Source organism: Cebus imitator, unplaced genomic scaffold, assembly GCF_001604975.1.
Source record: "Cebus imitator isolate Cc_AM_T3 unplaced genomic scaffold, Cebus_imitator-1.0 Scaffold304, whole genome shotgun sequence".
Classification (NCBI taxonomy): domain Eukaryota; kingdom Metazoa; phylum Chordata; class Mammalia; order Primates; family Cebidae; genus Cebus; species Cebus imitator.
In genome coordinates this window covers 2,148,356-2,168,153 of record NW_016107619.1, presented here as the reverse complement: position 1 = coordinate 2,168,153, position 19,798 = coordinate 2,148,356, and the positions used below count along the sequence as shown (strand labels likewise).

The 19,798-nt window shown below is 43.5% G+C and overlaps 1 protein-coding gene across 1 annotated transcript in view; it reads right to left on the bottom strand.

The window, feature by feature from the left end:
- CUNH7orf33 (chromosome unknown C7orf33 homolog) overlaps nucleotides 1–18,536 on the bottom strand; it is a 32,306-nt gene extending 13,770 nt beyond the window's left edge. Inside the window, 1 exon segment of the mRNA XM_017502915.2 lies at nucleotides 18,252–18,536. Coding sequence (XP_017358404.2) covers nucleotides 18,252–18,536 — 285 coding nt within the window.
- Between the last annotated feature and the right edge of the window lie 1,262 nt (nucleotides 18,537–19,798).

The following is a 19,798-nucleotide window of genomic DNA, read 5'->3' as shown; positions in this document are numbered from 1 at the left end:
AGTAGAGACGGGGTTTCACCATGTTGACCAGGATGGTCTCGATCTCTTGACCTTGTGATCCACCTGCCTTGGCCTCCCAAAGTGCTGGGATTACAGGCTTGAGCCACCGTGCCTGGCCTATCGTTTTTTATTAGTCTAGCTAGCAGTCTATTTTGTTGATCTTTTCAAAAAACCATCTCCTGAATTTATTGATTTTTTTGAAGGGTTTTTTTGTGTTTCTATCTCCTTCAGTTCTGCACTGATCTTAGTTATTTCTTGTCTTCTGCTTGCTTTTGAGTGTTTTTGGATATTGCTCCTCTAGCTCTTTCAATTTTGATGATAGGGTGTTGATTTTGGATCTTTCCTCGTTTCTCATGTGGGCATTTATTGCTATAAATTTCCCACTAGACACTGCTTTCAATGTGTCCCATGGGATCTGGTACATTGTGTCTTTATTCTCCTTGGTTTCAAAGGACATTTTTATTTCTGCCTTCATTTCATTGTTTATTCATTCATCATTCAGGAGCAACTTGTTCAGTTTCCATGTGATTGTGTGGGATTGAGTGCTTTTCTTAATCCTGAGTTCTAATTTGATTGCACTGTGGTCTCAGAGACTGTTAGAATTTCTGTTCTTTTGCATTTGCTGAGGAGTGATTTACTTCCAATTATGTGGTCAATTTTGGAGTAAGTGCAATGTGGTGCTGAGAAGAATGTGTATTCTGTGGATTTGGGGTGGAGTGTCCTGTAAATGTCTATTAGGTCCACTTGGTCCAAATCTGCATTCAAGTCCTGGATGTCCTGTTGACTTTCTGTCTCATTGATCTGCCCAATATTGTCAGTGGAGTGTTAAAGTCTCCCACTATTATTGTGCGGGAGTCTAAGTCTCTTTGTAGGTCTTTAAGAACTTGCTTTATGTATCTGGGTGCTCCTGCATTGGGTGCATAAATATTTAGGATAGTTACCTCTTCTTGTTGCATTGGTCCTTTTACCATTATATAATGCCCTTCTTTGTCTCTTTTGATCTTTGTTGGTTTAAAGTCCATTTTATCAGAGACTAGGATTGCTACCCCTGCTTTTTTTTTTTTATTTCCATTTGCTTGGTAAATCTGCTTCCATCCCTTTATTTTGAGTCTATGTCAGTCTTTGCATGTGAGATGGGTCTCCTGAATACAGCACACTGATGGGTCTTGACTTTTTATCCAGTTTGCCAGTCTGTGTCTTTTGATTGGGGCATTTAGGCCATTTACATTCAACGTTAATATTGTTATGTTTGAATTTGATCCTGCCATTTTGTTACTGGCTGGTTGTTTTGCCCATTAACTGATGTAGCTCCTTCATTGTGTCATTATTCTTTATCATTTGGTACGTTTTTGCAGTGGCTGGTACTGGTTGTGCCTTTTCCTGTTTAGTACTTCCTTCAGTAGCTACTGTGAGGCAGGTCTTGTGATGACAAAATCTCTCAGCAATTGCTTGTCTGTAAAGGATTTTATTTCTCCTTCCCTTATGAAGCTTAGTTTGGCTGGATGTGAAATTCTGGGTTGAAAGTTCTTTTCTTTAAGGATGTTGAATATTGGCCCCCACTCCCTTCTAGCTTGTGGGATTTCTGCCAAGAGATCTGCTGTGAGTCTGATGGTCTTTCCTTTGTGGGTGACTCGACCTTTCTCTCTGGCTGCCCTTAGGATTTTTTCCTTCATTTCAACCCTGGTGAATCTGATAATTATGTGCCTTGGGGTTGCTCTTCTTGAGGAATATCTTTATGGTGTTCTCTGTATTTCCTGGATTTGAATGTTGGCCTGCCTTGCTAGGTTGGGAAAGTTCTCTTGGATAATACCTTGAAGAGTGTTTTCCAACTTAGATTCATTCTCCCCATCACATTCAGGTATGCCGATCAAGTGATCAAGTGTAGATTAAGTTTTTTCACATAATCCCATATTTCTTGGAGGCTTTGTTTGTTTGTTTGTTTGTTTTCACTCTATTTTCTCTAATATTGCCTTCTCGTTTTATTTCATTGATTTTATCTTCTATCTCTGATATCCTTTCTTCTGCTTGATCGATTCAGCTGTTGAAACTTGTGTATGCCTCGCGAAGTTCTCGTGCTGTGTTTTTCAGCTCCATCAAGTCATTTATGTTCTTCTCTAAGCCAGTTATTCTACTTAGCATTTCATCTAACCTTTTTTCAGGGTTCTTAGTTTCTTTGCATTGGGTTAGAACATGGTCTTTTAACTCAGAGAAGTTTGTTGTTACTCACCTTCTGAAGCCTGCTTCTGTCAATTTGTCAAACTCATTTATTTTCTGTCTTTTTTTGTTCCCTTAATGATGAGGAGTTGTGATCCCTGGGAGGAGAAGAGGTGTTCTGTTCTTTGATGGTTTCAACCTTTTTGTGCTGTTTTTTTTCCCATCTTCGTGGATTTATCTCCCTTTAATCTTTGAAGTTGGTGATTTCAGGAGGAGTCTCTGAGTGGACTTCTTTTCTGTTGAGGTTGGAGCTGTATCTTTTTTGGCCTGTAGAGGGCGTGGCTGGGCTCTCGGGTTCAGTCAGGTTGCTGGGTGGGTGGTCCTTCCCTGGAGTTTGTTTGCAGGTGAGATGGGCCCAGCCTTCCCCATGGCATCTCTCCTTCCCCAGCTGGATCTTCCTGTTTGGGGTCAGGCTGGTGTATTTGCTGCCAAGCTCTCTAGCGAGGGCTTCAGTTTGAGTTCTGTGGAGGTGGAGCCTGCCAGGCCTTAAGGTCAGTTTCCCAGCTTTCAACTCTGCCTCCCTCTGTGGGAGGCTCCGTCCCGCTGGCCTTAGTCCAAACCCCCGCCCAGGTCCTTGCAGCAGCTTGCCGCTTCCTGCAGTAGCCGCTGGGACTACCCACAGCGCTCCACCGTCCGGCAAGGCTCTCATGGACCGTGGGGTGCAGGAGAGATGAGGTAAGTACAGGATCCCAAACGGAGCACTGAGGGGGTGAAGTCCCCCAGCCCTCCTAGCTGGCTGCACGTTTCCGGTGGGGATGTGCCCACCCCATCTTATTTGCTCCCCTGGACGGCTCTCGCCCTGCGGCTCCTTCCCTGGGCCTAATCTCAGAGCCCTATCAGTCCCACGGAAACGAACCTGTCACCTCGTTTAGCCCTCTGCGTCTCATTCGCTGGGAGCTGCATTCCGGTGCTGGCTTCTCGGCCATCTTGGTGCCCCCTGCCCCTCTCTGAATTTCTTTACTGCCCTGTGCCTACCTACCTGCAGAGCGAGCCTTACCTGTCTGTTCCTAATCTTCTGCGTGTTGGGATTCGTGGTGCTGACGGTGGTTGCAGCAACGGAAAAGGGATTAGCAGCGTGTCCTACCCAGGTGACTCCTGCAGGGTGAACATGGCTGGGCGTCCATGTGTTTAAGTCTCGTTCTCAGGCCGTTCTGTTCATCCTATAAACTGCCCAGGATCATCTCAAGGAATTACTTTTCTATTTAAGTTCACCACTGGAGTCAGAGTCTGGCCAAGAGATGGTACACACACAAGTTATTTGAACATTTTTGTAACCTCTGTAGGTGAGGTTAAAAATACCTCAGGTACAGAGATGCTGGGTCACTGCAGCTCGTGTGGAACCTACAGCATCTGCTTTCTACTAAACATCCAGGTGATTCTGAAGTTGGTAGCCCAATTCTTTTACATTAAGAATTTAATATAAAAATGTTAACTAGGTAAAAATGCGTTCATTATAAAGCTATAACAGGGTAAAAAGAACTCTAAGGTCTCATCCAGGTAGCAACTGCAGCTTCTACTCCAGGGTTAAAGAAACAGTAGGAAAGGGGAACAAGTAGGAACTTAGAGGTGGGGCACCGGCAGCGAAAACTCAGCCCTTCAGTGAGGTGGGGGCTCTGCTCCGCTGGTTCTGGTGAATATGAGATGGGCGGTATGAGGTCGGGTCTACAAGGACTGCAAAAATTGCAGACTGCAAACCACGTTCAAATGCTTCTACAGAAAGGAAGTGCTGCTGCCAGAGTGAAGAAGCGTTGCTAGTGTGACGCTCACAGGAGCAGATAGGAGGAAACTCATCCTCTCCTCCCCCTCCAGCCTTGCAGCCTACCTTTTGCTCCCCTTATTGCCAAAAGCCAACCTGGGTCCAGCTGGCAAAGCAAAATGCAGTTGTAGCTGTCCTGACATCACAAAGCTGAGCATAGAAGGAAGGGGTTGGAGCTGAGACATCAATGGCTTAATGATGGGCACAGCCAGAGTAGGCCACGATTGCTCACTGTCTTAGGTGCTTTTATTCCGCTATTCTCCTCTGAATACCTTGTAATTTGGTCTTAATTCCTGACATGATTTTGTCTTTTCTTTCACTGTGTTTTTCTGAGCTAAATGAATTGTTTTACATATCTTTATTTTTATTTTATTTTATTTCATTTTTTTTATAGAGATGGGGTTTCACCATGTTGGCCAGGATGGTCTTGATCTCTTGACCTCATGATCCACCCGCCTGGACCTCCCAAAGTGCTGGGATTACAGGCATGAGCCACCATACCTGGCCTACATACCTTTTTTTTTTTTTTGGAGACGGGGTCTCATTTTGTCATCCTCCAGGTTGGAGCACGGTGATGCCACCTTGGCTGACTGCAGCCTTGACTTCCTGAGTTCAAGCAATTCTCCTGCCTCAGCCCCCCAAGTGGCTGTGACTACAGGTCTCTGCCATCAAGCCTGTCTAATTTTTGTATGTTTAGTAGAAATGGGGTTTCACCATGTTGGCCAGGCTGGTCTTGAACTCTTGACCTCAGGTGTTCCACCCACCTTGGCTTCCCAAAGAGCTGAGAATACAGGCATAAGCCACAGCGCTCGGCTTCTATTGGAGGTTTCTTATTCATGGTATTTTTTTGATATTTGTGTATATACACTGCTGCTAGTGTAATTATACTTAATTCATGTTGAAGCATGTGCTACAGTTTTTCTCTGCTTTTTTGGGGAACTATTTTTATTGGTGGAAAAATTTGGATTCTTCCTGTTTTCTTCTTGTAGGAACTTCCTATGGAGGTTGTCTGCCTTTTTCTGTTCATTTTAAAGTATCTTGGATTTAAAAAAAAATTTTAATAGGTTTTGGGGGAACAGGTGGTGTTTAGTTACATGAATAAGTTATTTAGTGGTGATTTGTGAGATTTCGGTGCACCCATCACCTGAGCAGTGTACACTGTATCCAAAGTGAAGTCTTTTATTCCTTACCCGCTTCCCACCCTTTCCCCCAAGTCCCCAAAGTCCATTGTATCATAAGCCTTTGCATCGTCACAGCTTAGCTTCAACTTATAAGTGAGAACTTGTAAGTTTTAATTTGATGTTTGGTTTTCCATTCCCGAGTTACTTCACTTAGAATAATGATCCCTAAGCCGGGCATGGTGGCTCATGCCTATAATCCCAGCACTTTGGGAGGCTGAGGTGGGCAGATCACTTGAGGTCAGGAGTTTGAGACCAGCCTGGTCAACATGGTGAAAAACCCTCTTTACTAAAAATACAAAAATCAGCTGGGTGGGGTGGTGGGTACCCATAATTCCAGCTATTTGGGAGGCTGAGGCAGGAGAATTGCTTGAATCTGGGAGGTGGATGTTGCAGTGAGCTGAGATCACACCACTGCACTCCAATCTGGGCAACATAGAGAGACTCCATCTCAAAAAAAAAAAAATAATAATGTTTCCTAATTCCATCCAGGTTGCTACAAATACCATTATTTCATTCTTTTTTATGGCTGGGTAGTATTCCGTGGGATATATATATCTCAATTTCTTTGTCAAATCATTGATTGATGGACATTTGGGCTGGTTCCATATTTTTGCAGTTTTGAATTGTGCTGCTATAAACATGCATGTGCAAGTATCTTTTTCGTGTAGTGGCTTCTTTTTCTCTGGGTAGATACACAGTAGTGGGATTGCTGGATTAAATGGTAGTTCTATAAATTGTCTTGGAGTTTTCTTGATCAGCCCATTAACACATGTGTCTATGGAGTGAGTGAGGGATTAGAATGACTGATGAGGTTTCTTAGTTGGTTTCTTAGTTTAAGAATGCTCTCTCCTGTTGGTAGGGTGAAGTACAGGTTCTTTAACAAATGACTTATTTTTTGGTGCCTGGGAAGGTCACTGTATTTCCAATTTTATGACTTCTTTGTTTCTGTGCATCTATAATTTCCACTGCTTAACTTTGCCTTTTCTCTTCAATAGATGCCTCCTCTTCCAAATTGCCTTCTCACTCAGAAGTGGTGCCTTCCTAATGCTGCCTCCAGGATCCTGCACACTCTCTGGTACCTTTCTTCCTTTTGATTCTTTCTTTCTTTTTTTTTTTTTGAGATAGAGTCTTGCTCTGTTGCCCAGGCTGGAGTGGAGTGGCATGATCTTGGCTCATTGCAGCCTCTGCTTCCCAGGTTCAAATGATTTCTGGCCAATTTTTATATTTTTAGTAGGGATGGGGTTTCACCATGTTGGCCAGGCTATTCTCGAACTCCTGGCCTCCCAAAGTGCTGGGATTATAGGCATGAGCCACTGAGCCTGGCCTCCTTTTGAATCTTTAGTAGCCAGATCAGCTTGATCTCAGAGCTCCTCTGAGATTTCCTCCATCCTGAGTGGGACCCTTTCATTCTGGTTGTAATGTTTTATCTGTATTCTGCCACCGCTAGGCTCCTGGCTTCCGTTTCCTCATTTCTATGTGTTCCGTGCTAACTGCTCCAGTGTGGGCTCTGGGGCTGGGCCTGCTGGTTTGGTCTGTTTATTTCCTCTCTTGCATGTGAATTGACATTTGTAGCGTTCTCTTTGTGATGATGTCGACATGCCTTTTTGTATGGTTTCATTTGCTTTTCTTGTTGATCTTTATGCCTTTTGGAGAATAAATGGAGAATTTCAGACTAGGAAGTAGCCATTATCCTACAGGAATCTGGAAAAGATGACTCTTTAAAAAATATATTACTTTTCTAACTGTGGCTGGTATATAGACATGTAATTGAGTTCACATACTTATTTTGTATTCAACAGCTTTGCTAAATGTTAAAATTAATACAACAGTTTATCTTTAGATTATTTTTGTATTTTTTTAAGGCAGACAATTATATCATCTGTGGATAAAGGCAGTTTTGTTTTTTCTTTTCCAATTCCTATAATTCTTGTTTCTTTTTCTTGCTTTACTGCCCTTGCCAGGAATTTTGGTACAAATCTGAACAGAAGTGTTGATAGCAGGAATCCTTGATTTTTCCTTTTTATTTTTTGAGATGGAGTCTTGCTCTGTTGCCCAGGCTGAAGTGCAGTGGCACGATCTTGGCTCACTATAGCAACTACCTTCTGGGTTCAAGCAATTCTCATGTCTCAGCCTCCTGAGTAGCTGGGATTGCAGAGATAGACCACCATGCCTGGCTAGTTTTTGTGTTTTTAGTAGAGATGGGGTTTCACTACGTTGGCTAGGCTGGTCTCAAACTCCTGGCCTCAAGTGGTCCGCCCGTACTGGCCCTCAAAGTGCTGGGTTGACGGGTCTGAGCCACTGCATCCCGGCCTTGACTTCTCATTATCAATCTTAGAGATAATGCCTTCAACATTTTGGTATTAACTATAATGGCTGCTGTAGATGCCCTTTATCAAATTAAGAGAGTTCTCTTATTTTCACATGTAAAAAAAGAACATAATGGTGAATGAATATTGAATTTTATGAAGCTTTTTCTGTAAAAACTGAGAAAAATCATATAATTTAAATCTCAATCAGATAAACTGACAAAGAGATTCGTAGAGATTTTCCAATGATAAACCACTCTAGCATTCCAGAGATAACTCCATTTGGGCCAGGTGCTGTGGCTCATGCCTGTAATCCCAGTGCTTTGGCAGGCTGAGGCAGGAGGATCGCTTGAGGCCAGGAGTTTGAGACCAGTTTGGGTAACATAGTGAGACCCTGTCTCTACAAAAACCAAAAAAAATCACCTGTAACCCCAGCACTCTGGGAGGCCAAGGCAGGTGGATCACCTACGGTCAGGAGTTCAAGACCAGCCTGACCAATATGGTGAAACTCTGTCTCTACTAAAAAATACGAAAATTAGCTGGGCATGGTGGTGTGTGCCTGTAGTCCCAGATACTCAAGAAGGCTGAGACAGGAGAATCACTTGAACCGGGAGGCAGAGGTTGCAGTGAGCTGAGATCGTACTACTGCCTGGGGTGACAGAGTGAGACTATGTCTCAAAAAAAAAAAAAAAAAAAATCAGCTGAGCATGGGAGTGTGTGCCTGTAGTTGTAGCTGCTCAGGAGGCTGAGGTGGAAGAATTATTTGAGCCCAGGAGTTCGAGATTATAGTGAGCCATGATTGCAATACTGTACTCTAGCCTGGGCAACAGAGTGAGGCCCCGTCTCTTTTTTTTTTTTTTTAACTGATCACGTTAAAGGTTTCAGTGCTAGAGACCCTGTCTCTAAAACAAAACAAAACAAAACAAAAACTCCACAGAAACAAAAAATATGTTCTCTAACTATATCACAATAAAAACTACTAACAAATAACAAATGGGTTGCTTAAAAAGGCCCTCCTGATGTGGCTCATTCCTGTGATCCCAGTACTTTGGGAGGCTGAGGTGGGTGGATTGCTTGAGTCCAGGAGTTCAAGACCAGCATGAGCAAGATGGTGAGACCCTGTCTTTACAAAAAATACAAAAATTTAGACGGGTATGGCGGTGTATGCCTGAAGTCCCAGCTACTTAGGAGGCTGAAGTGGGAGGATGGCTTGAGCTTGGGAGGTGAAGTCTGCAGTGAGCAGAGATTGTGCCACTGCACTTCAGCCTGGGCAACAGAGTGAGACTGTCTCAAAAAAATGAAAAAAGTTAAAAAAGCCAGCCAATTCGGAAAATAACATGATACTAAAGAATCATAAATTTTTTGGAATGCCCTTTCTGTAGATAAGAAAAGACTTAAAAAAAATCATAAATTTAAAAGGATTTAAAAATTATAAAAATACAAAATATGTAGAACTAGGCAATAATGAAAACATCATCTTTTAAAATTGGCAGGAAACTGCCAAAACAGTATTTAGGGAAGATTGTTTGCTCAGAATAAATTAGGCAACAAGAAAGGTTAAATCAAATGAACTTAAAAAAACAAAACAAAACAAAACAAAACAAACGCTATTAAAGAAGTCAAAAGACTGGAGAAAGCATAAAAATAAAGACGAACCAAGCCAAAAGCTGATCCTTTGAAAGATTGTTAAGTTAGAACTCTGGGAAAACAGATCAAGAAAACACAAAATAAGATGAATATAGGCAAAATAAAGAATTAAAATGGGGAAATGAATATAGGTACATAACAGATTTTTATCTTAACAAGTACCATGAACAACAAAACACTGACAATTTGAAAACTTCACTGAGAGTAATAAATTCCCAGTATTGCCCTTATATCCTGGCCAGAGGGGTCCCTGCTCTGGGCTTAATTTATTTCATTTCATTTTTTATTTTTGTTTTTTGAGACTGAGTCTTGCTCTGTTGCCCAGGCTGGAGTGCAATAGCATGATATTGGCACACTGCAGCCTCTGTCTCCCAGTTTCAGTGATTCTCCTGCCTCAGCCTCCTGAGTAGCTGGAATTACAGGTACTGCCACCATCACTAGCTATTTTTAAAATATTTTTAGTAGAGATGAGGTTTCACCATGTTGGCCAGGCTAGCCTCAAACTCCTGACCTCAAGTGATCTAGCCACCTCGGCCTCCCAAAGTGCTGGGATTACAGGCATGAACCACCGCGCCTATTTAGAGGCTCAACTATGAACTTACTCTAGTTCTACCCATCCCCTAACAACCAGAGGTACCCAGAGACGAGAGAATATGCTCATTGGAGCCTGTTCTCCTACCACAAAACCACGGGGCAGTTCTAAGCAGTTCTGAGTTCTGAAATCCTCTAAGCAGTTCTGAGTTCACTTCCAGGGATAGAGGAGGCTCTTCCCCACATGCAGCCTGTCCTCCCAAAGTGGCCATGGGTGCCTGTTTATGGGCATGAAGATGGAGTTTGGACTCGTAAGCTGCATGTCTGTAGACACACACAGGAGATCCTTGAGGTACAGGGTGGAGCTGGAGATGGGAAGAGAGTAGAAGGGCTGCACGTCAGGGGTCAAGGGTCAGCTCTCCACAGCCACCCACATTCCAGGGTGGAGAATTCTAAATTTGAACCTGGCCTTCCAGGCTGTTATAAAAGCATTTTTGTTAGCCGGGTGTGGTGGCTCATGCCTGTAATTCCAGCATTTTGGGAGGCTGAGGCAGGTAGATCACCTGAGGTTGGGAGCTCGAGACCAGCTTGACCAACATAGAGAAACCACGTCTCTACTAAAAATACAAAATTAGCTGGGTGTGGTGGTGCATGCCTGTAATCCCAGCTACTTGGGAGGCTGAGGCAGGAGAATCACTTGAACCCAGGAGGCAGAGGTTGCAGTGAGCTGAGATTGTGTCATTGCACTCCATCCTGAGCAACAAGAGTAAAACTCTATCTCAAAAAAAAAAAGGCATTTTTGTCAAGGTAGAAGGATAGAAGATATTTAACAGTTTATTCACATGACTTTGAACTTTTAAATATTTAGACATATTGTTCAGGGGTTTCATTTGTGTTCTTGTCTCAGGCCCTGTAATGTTTGAGGTGGACCTGTTTCTTAGGATTTCAGAGTTATAGGAATTAATACTGTGATATTAGGTACTAGGCTGTGGGAGCAGTTCACCATAATTTAGAAACTAGACCATTCTGCATCTTGCTCAATAATTTGACTCCTGGCTGGCACAGTGGGTCACGCCTGTAACCCAGCACTTTGGGAGGCCTAGATGGGTAGATCATTTGAGGTCGGGAGTTCAAGACCATCCTGGGAAACATGGTAAAAGCCTATCTCTACTAAAAATACAAAAATTAGCTGGGTGTGGTGGTGCATGCCTGTGCCCAGCTACTTGGGAGGCTGAGGCAGGAGAATTGCTTGAACCTGGGAGGTGGAGACTGCAGTGAGTCAAGATCATGTCCTTGCATTCCAGCCTGGGCAACAAGAGTGAGACTCTGTCTCAAATTAATTAATTAATTAATAGTTAATTAGTGTCATTCCTGGATATATTCTCTATGTATGTATCATATGTGTGTGTATATATATATATGTATATACATATATATAGTGTCAGTTTTGCCATAAGAAGGAAGAACTTGCACCAGAATATCGTATATTAACTTTATCACACAACAGAGCATCTAGTTTAGCTGATGTTTGTTTCATAGTAAGATTTTCTTGATTAAGGAAGCAGGGCATTGATTTACTAGAAACAAACAGCTCTCAGACCAATATTTTGAGTAGCACTGTCCCAGAGAAAGTTTTGCTTAAGTGCCAGAGTCGTCATGTACCAGGATGTTTCTGCTAGCGTTGTTTGTAATCTAATTGTTGGCAACTGTGGCAACAATCTGGGAGCAACCTAAGTGTCCATCGACAAAGGAATAGAAAACCAGGCTGTGGGATGCTTACAGAACGGCACACAAAACAGCAATGAAATTGAGTGGACTGCACATTTCAATATGGATGCATTTCAAAAGCCTCATATAAGGGATGGGGAAGGAGAGGAGGAAGGCAGATTGCAAAATAATCTGTGTGTAATATCACTGATATAAAGCTGAAAACATGTGAAAATACGCTGTGTTGTTTAAGGATACATATATAAGTAGGTAGCATATAAGAAATGCAAGGGAAGGGAAGGATCCACAACAAATTCAGAATAATGGTTACTTTTTGGGAAGAGGTTGGGAAAGACTAGGCAAGTATGCTGGGGAGTACCATGAAGATTCTTGTTATATTATCTGATGACTTTTGTCTAAAAAATATTTTTGGAGGCTGGGTGTGGTGGCTCACGCTTGTAATTCCAGCACTTTGGGAGGCTGAGGTGGGTGGATCGTGAGGTCAGGAGTTCAAGACCAGCCTGGCCAAGATGGTGAAACCTCGTCTCTACTAAAAATACAAAAATTAGCCACGTGCGATGGCAGGCACCCATAATTCAGTTTCTCAGGAGACTGAGGCAGGAGACCAGCCTGGGCAAAATAGCAAGACCCTGTCTCTAAATATATATTACAAAGAAAATTAGCTGGGCTCGGTGGTGTGCACCTGTAGTCTCAGCTTCTCAAGAGGCTGAAGCAGGAGGATCGATTGAACCTGGGGGGCAGGGGTTGCAGTGAGCAGAGATTGTGTCACTGCATTCCAGCTTGGGCAGCAGAGTGAGACTCCATTTCAAAAAAAAAAAAATATATATATATATAATACATATATATATATATGTATATGTGTATATATATATTTAAATACATTTTGAATATATTTTAATTATTTTTTGTTAAATATATAAAAATATGTATATATTTTATATATATGTGTGTGTGTGCATGTGTGTGTGTGTGTGTGTGTGTGTGTATCTCCACACAAAATATCCATACAGATGTTGGTGGCAGTTTTATGCGTAATTGGCTCAAACTTGGAAGCATCCAAGATGTTCTCCAGTAGGTAAATGAAAAAATAAACTGTGGTATGCCCAGACAATGGAATATTATTCAGCACTAAGAGGAAATGGGTTATCAAGTCATGGATAGGCCTGAAGGAAGCTTACATGAATATTGCTAAGTGAAAGAATCCAATCTGAAAAGGCCATGGTCTGTAGGATTCCAACTACGTGACATTCTGGAAGGGACTAAACTATGGAGACAGCAAAATGATCAGTGGTTGCCAAGGAGTAGAGGCGGGGAGGGAGGAAGGAAGGAAAAGATGAAGCACAGAGGATTTTTAAGGCAGTTGATTTAGTTTGGCTGTGTCCCCCCACCAGATCTCATCTTGAACTATGCTCCCATAATTCCCAAGTGTTGTGGGAGGGACCCGTTGGGAGATAATTGAATCACGGAGGCAGTTTCCCCCATACTGTTCTCTTGGTAGTGGGTAGTCTCATGAGATCTGAGGGTTTTATTGGGGGTTTCTGCTTTTGTGTCTTTCTTATTCTCTCTTTGTCTGGGCCATCCATATAAGATGTGACTTGCTCTTCCTTGCCTTCTGCCATGATTGTGAGGCTTCCCCAGCCATGTGGAACTGTGAGTCCATTGAAACTTCTTGCTTTTGTAAATTGCCCAGTCTTGGGTATGAGCAGTGTGAGAACGGACTGATACAGCAGTAAATGAGACTGTAACGGTAAATGCATGACCTTATGTATTTGTCCAAACCCACTGTAATCTAAACTATGGACTTCGGGTGATAATACATCAATGTTGCTTCATCAGTTGTGAAAAATCTACCACTCTGGTGGGGGAAGTGGACAGGGAGGGAGGTTGTGCATGCATGAGGGCAAGACGTACTGGAAATCTCTTTTCTGCTCAGTTTTACTGTGGACCTAAAATAGCTCTAAAAATATAAAGTTTATTATATAAAATATATTTTATAAGTCCACATTTCTGTGAAGACAGTTCTTTTTTTAAAACTCAAACTCTGCATCAACTGCAGAATAGCGATTATAACTGGAATGTTTAATGTTAATCTAAAATCTATTGAAAAAAATTAAATTACACACAACCTGTTGTCATTTTGTAGTTACTCATTTTCTTGCCAGTATTCTCAGTAATCTGTGATCATGGTTAATCATTGGTTGATGTGATAAATTTAGTGCTTCTGACCTGGGTAAGCCACAGGACCTCTCATAATATGAAATGTAATCAGCTTTAAGGTCAAGGTAAAATAGGAATAGCATAGGTTAAAAGGAGGAAGCAGTCCAGGCACAGTGGCTCATGCCTGTAATCCCAGCACTTTGGAAAGCTGAAGCAGGAGGATCACTCGAGCACAGGAGTTTGAGACCAGCCTGGGCAAAATAGCAAGACCCTGTCTCTAAATATATATTACAAAGAAAATTAGCTGGGCTCGGTGGTGTGCACCTGTAGTCTCAGCTTCTCAAGAGGCTGAAGCAGGAGGATCGATTGCTTGAACCCAGGAGGTCAAGGCTGCAGTGAGCCGTGAATGTGCCGCTGTACTCCCGCTTGTCTCGAAAGACACAAAAAACAAATAAACAAACAAACAAAAAAAACGGATCTGGTGAATATTCAGAGACGATTAAGTGAAAGGCTGGTGCTTATTGTTATGTGGTCAGGACTTTACGCTGCTTTTTATTTATTTATTTATTTATTTTTTTGAGACAGAGTTTCACTCTGTCACCCAGGCTGGAGTGCAGTGGTGCGATCTTGGCTCACTGCAACCTCTGCCTCCCAGGTTAAAGCAATTCTCCTGCCTCGGCCTCCCAAGTAGCTGGCACTACAGGCATGTGCCACCACGCCCAGGTTATTTTTTGTATTTTTAGTAGAGATAGGGTTTCACCATATTAGCCAGGATGGCCTCATTCTCCTGACCTCATGTTCTGCCTGCCTCGGCCTCCCAAAGTGCTGGGATTACAGGCGTGAGCCACTGCGCCTGGCCAGGACTTTCTGCTTCTTAAGAGTCCCTAATGATTCCCAGGCCCAAGCATGTTGAGATGGGGATGCTGTCTTATGGTCCACGTCTGTCTCATGTAAGCAGGAGGGGCTGGGAGTGCAGGATGCACTTGCTGTTGGGTTCCTGAGCCACAGCATTAACATAGATATCATCCTTCTTTTGAATAGAAGACAAATGACCTATAGCGGTACCATGCTAAACCTTACTCTCTAAGGATACACTGGACTGAAATATATTATATTGAATATATTCCCCATTTTAAATATATTGAATTTCATCATATTTTCCCTAAACCATTTGGTTTCATATTTCCCTAAATCACTTGGTTGGATTGTAAGTATGTCTCCCTACAAACTGTCACCCTCCTTCTGCCAAGCAAATGAAATGATGACTGTGCTGCATTCTACTTGGGTGTCATCTCAGTATCCTTACGTGAAAGTTGGTGTCGTCTTTCCTCCTACTTCTTGTATTAGGCTGTTCTTTGCATTGCTATAAATACCTATGGCTGGGTAATTTATAAAGAAAAGAGGTTTAATTGGCTCATGGTTCTGCAGGCTATACAGGAAGCATGGCACGGGCATCTGCTTGGCTTCTGGGGAGGCCTCAAGGAGCTTTCATTCATGGGGGAAGGCAAAGTAGGAGCGGGCACATCAGACAGCGAGAGTCAGAGCAAGAAAGCAAGAGAGGGTACCACACACTTAACCGATCTCATGAGGACTCACTCACTAATGCAAGGACAGCACCGAGAGGATGGTGCTAAACCATCCACGATGCATCCGCCTCCACGGTCCAGTCGCCTCTCACCAGGTCCCACCTCCAACCTTGGGGATCACATTCCAGCGTGACACCTGGCAGGGCAGATATTCAACCATGTCACTTCTTTTCCAGCAGGCGCCTCTCTGGGCTCTGACACTTTCCCATCAGTCCCAGCTGGGAGTCTCCGTTCTTCCAGTTCCCTCGAAACAGGCTCTTTCCCCCAACCCTGGCTTCATGCTCAGCCTTTCCTGAATGCATTAGACACCTAGTCAGAGGAAAAGCACTTTGACTTCAAATTAACATTTCAAATAAAAACTAACTTTAAAACATTTTATTATGAAGGCAATGTAGATTCTCTACTTACAGAAATTCAGGCCTGGCGCAGTGGCTCACACCTGTAATCCCAGCACTCTGGGAGGCTGAGGCAGGCAGATCACCTGAGGTGAAGAGTTCCAGACCAGCCTGGCCAACATGGTGAAACCCCATCTCTATTAGGTGAAACCTAATAGAAAAATACAAAAAATTAGGCGGACATGGTGGCAGCCGCCTGTAATCCCAACTACTTGGGAGGCTGAGGCAGGAGAGTTGCTTGAACCCAGGATGAGGAGGTTGCAGTGAGCCTAGATTGAGCCATTGTACTCCAGCCTGGGTGACAAGAGTGAGACTCTATCTCTAAAGAAAGAAAGAAAGAATTCAGACATTCTGAGTTTTGGAAAAATAATATGTCACCCATGGTGCCATCCTTAGACAACCACTTCGAGACTTTGCTGTCTCTTCCAGTGATCTAATTAGATTTAAATCATATCGGCCAGGTGTGTTGACTTATGCCTGTAATCCCAGCACTTTGGGAGGCTGAGGTGGGTGGATCACTTGAGGTCAGGAGTTCAAGATCAGCCTGGTCAACATGATGAAACTCCATCTCTACTAAATATACAAAAATTAATTGGGTGTGGTGGTAGGTGCCTGTAATCCCAGCTATTCGGGAGGCTGAGGCAGGAGAATCGCTTGAACCCGGGAGAAGGAGGTTGCAGTGAGCTGAGATTTTGCCATTACACTTCAGCCTGGGTGACAAGAGCAAAACTCTGTTTCAAAAAAAGAAAAGAAAAAAAGATTTAAAGCGTATCTACCTGGCTGGCATGGTGGCTCACACATGTAATCCCAACACTTTGAAACGTCGAGGCAGGCAGATTACCTGAGATCAGGAGTTCGAGTCCAGTCTGGCCAACATGGTGAAACCCCATCTCTACTAAAAGTACAAAAATTAGGCGGGTGTGGTGGCATGCACCTGAAATCCCAGCTACTTGGGAGTTTGAGACAGGAAAATCGCTTGAACCCAGGAGGTGGAGATTGCAGCCAGCAGAGATAAAGTCACTGCGCTCCAGCCTGAGTGACAGAGCAAGACTCCATCTCAAAAACAAAGCAAAACCAAATCATATTTACCCTTTATGCTCCACTCATTCACTTGTGGTATCCTTTAAAAGGAAGTTTTAGGCAGTGATAATCTTTTCTCACCTGCTTTTAAGCACTACATCGATTATCGTTCATATTCATCATTCAGATTATTGGTTGAGAGTAATTGTATTGGTTCACATCAAAGTACTACCAAGGAGATACTTTCTTCTTTTTATTCTTCTGATGCTAAATAGGCTTTCTCTGACATGGGGTATCTGCAGCTGACCTTAGCAGTAGGCACACACGACCCTCTTGCTGACCCTGCAGTTCATGCAGCTGTTCCCAGGGAAAGGTCATGAAATCCTCTCTGCCCTCAAATGACCAGCCAGAAGATACTTGGCCTGTGGCATATGTCAGTTTTGGGTACTGTGCCACAAGCAGGGTGTGGGTGAATGGAAGGAGCCAGGAACTGCAACATGGGAGAAACAAATTAGGGCTGGAGAACTAGGTGGGGAAAACTGTGGTTTCTATCAAATGGAACATCCAAAGCTGGAGATAAATATAAAGTGGGAGCTCACACTTTAACCAAAAATGCAGGCCTAGTGGGAGGCAGGGGTCTGGTTAGTCAGGCAAGGCAAAGCTTGGGTCAAGAGGTGTCAAAGATCAAAGACAGGCAAATAGTTAAAGATCCAGGTCTTGGCCGGGCGCAGTGGCTCATGCCTGTAATCCCAGCACTTTGGGAGGCCGAGGCAGGCAGATTACAAGGTTGGGAGTTCGAGACCAGCCTGGCCAATATGGTGAAACCTGTCTCTACTAAAAATACAAAAACTAATCGGGTGTGGTGGTAGGTGCCTGTAAGGCCAGTTACTCAGGAGGCTGAGGCAGGAGAATCACTTGAACCTGGGAGGTGGAGGTTGCAGTGAGCTGAGATTGTGCCACTGCACTCCAGCCTGGGGGTGGAGAGAGAAAGAAAAAGATCCAGGTCTTGCTGGGCATTGTGACAGTTCAGGAGGCTGAAGTGGGAGGATCGTATAAGGCCAGGAGTTCAAGATCAGCCTGGGCAACATGGCAAGACCTCATTTCTATAAAAAATAAAAAAAATTGGCCAAGGGTGGTGGCACATGGCTGTAGTCCTAGCTACTTGAGAGGCTGCTGTGGGAGGATCACTTGAAGCCAGGAGGTTGATGCTGTAGTGAGCTACAACTGGGACACTGCACTCCAGCTTGGGTGACAGAGCAGGATACTATCTCTAAAACAACAACAAATCCCAGTCTTTAAAATGAGAGAAGCGGCAAAAATCTAAGCAAGGAGATAGGGAACAGGTGCAAAGCTTGTGCCAAAGGGCGACCAAGATAGAGGCTTCCTGTGGACCCGTCTCCAGGGAAGACAAAGTCTGAGAACAAGACCATTCCTTCTGCCATACTGTGTAAAGACGTTTAATTTTTATCCTGGAATTTTTCAAATCAACATGACTCAGGTTAAACACAAGAATACTCAGTGGAGTGTTTTGTAAGGATTCTTTTCTCTAAGATGACTCCAGGCCTCCTTTGGGGCAGTGAATTAATCTCTCTCTCTCTACTTAAATGCTCTTAAGCCCAGTTCCATAACAGTGTTAAAGTCAAAAACATTGGTTGCTGGCGTGAATGAATTCTCAAGAGACACTGATTGGCTAAAACAGCAGTTGATTCATCTTAGAACCATTAACTTACCTTATGTCTTGCTGTGGCAAATGGTAAGTTAAATTGACCTCGACTGCCCCTAAAGTGGACCCAAACAGTGACTGCCCTCCCACCCAGGTGAAGATCACTCGGGCACCTCGCCCTGCTGGGCAAGAGGGCTTTGCATTCACATTCGGGTCCTGGAAGTCCCCAGGGATACTCTTCAAGGCTGAGGCTTTGAACTCCCACTTGCGTTTTAGCAAAGGTAATGACCTTTTCCTGGATGCTGTCAAGGAGAGCGACACTTTGCCACCAATATCTAAAATCAAGTCGCATGGTTCCCCAGGGTCAGCAGGAGAATTCAGAAATAGGCTGGGTGCCCCGCTCCCGACCACCAGATTGCCATCACCACACATAAGGTCACAGCTAAGTAGAAAATGCCTGGAGCAAACTGGAGGTGAAAGAGGGGCCAGCCGGGGGGTGTAATAGGCAGCGCCTTCCTCGAGTTCATTATCCTCACCTACTCCTGTCGCCTCGTGTTAGAATCTTAATGCGAGTTTACAGAAAGTCAGCGGGAGCTTGTCCTCCGTGTAATTCAGATCACGTTGCCTGCAGCTCTTAGGTACTCAAATAAACAGAAGGACTAATATTACTACTGAAAATGTAATTAAGGGCATTCATTGTAAAGTAATAATGATTACCTCATGCTCACCATATGGCCAGAACTGATTAACACCTAGAAGAAATGATCTAAAACCTCTAAAATCAGAATTAATGTCTCAGGTCATAATGAAAAACATTTTGTGTGTGGGTGGGGGGAGGGAGGGAAGGAAAAAGTGGCTGGGAGTTTACTAAATCAAGAGGCACAAACAAAATATTGAAGATAAAATCCTGAAAAAACTCATTCAGATTAGACAAGTTGTGTTTCTAGTGTAGAGCCCATATCACAAATGCAAAAAATATGATAACATTTACACATTGGAATTGTCACTTAATTGGATGATTTTTGTCCTCCATCGTATCTTTTAAATGATGAGGAATTGATGGAAGAGTCTCCATAGAGGCTGGCAGTTTCTTAAATCACCAGGAAAGGGCTTAGCCCATTGATTGAAAATCTTTCTATCATAAATTACTGGTTAAAATGCTGTTTGTTGTCAGGAGTGTCGTGGCGTGTGATTTAATCTCTTAAGATTAAAGTGGTAGAAATGTTAGCATTTCTGGGTAGTGCCAAACAGGTTAACATTACAGAAGAGGCCTAGAAAGATATGGACGCATTTGGAAGACAGGGTCGCTGTAGAAGCCAGTTTGCAGGTGCACTGTGGGGGTGACAGGATGCCCGGGGCTGTTCTTGATTAGTGTGTGTGTGCCCTAGGGCCATGTGGTGAAGCATAAGGAAGCAGAATTTGGGGTATTTCCCCCCCCCCAGAATCCCTAAGATTACTCTGTGTACTGCTGGGGAAAAGCTTAATGGGCTCAACACCACCCTTGAGGGAAGGCAAGGTGGAATCTCTTTTTCTGCAAACTTTCTTGGGTGTTGGATCATGATTCCCTGAGGCAGGATTCCCTGCCAACAGAGCTTGCGGGGCTGGTGGGGCTGG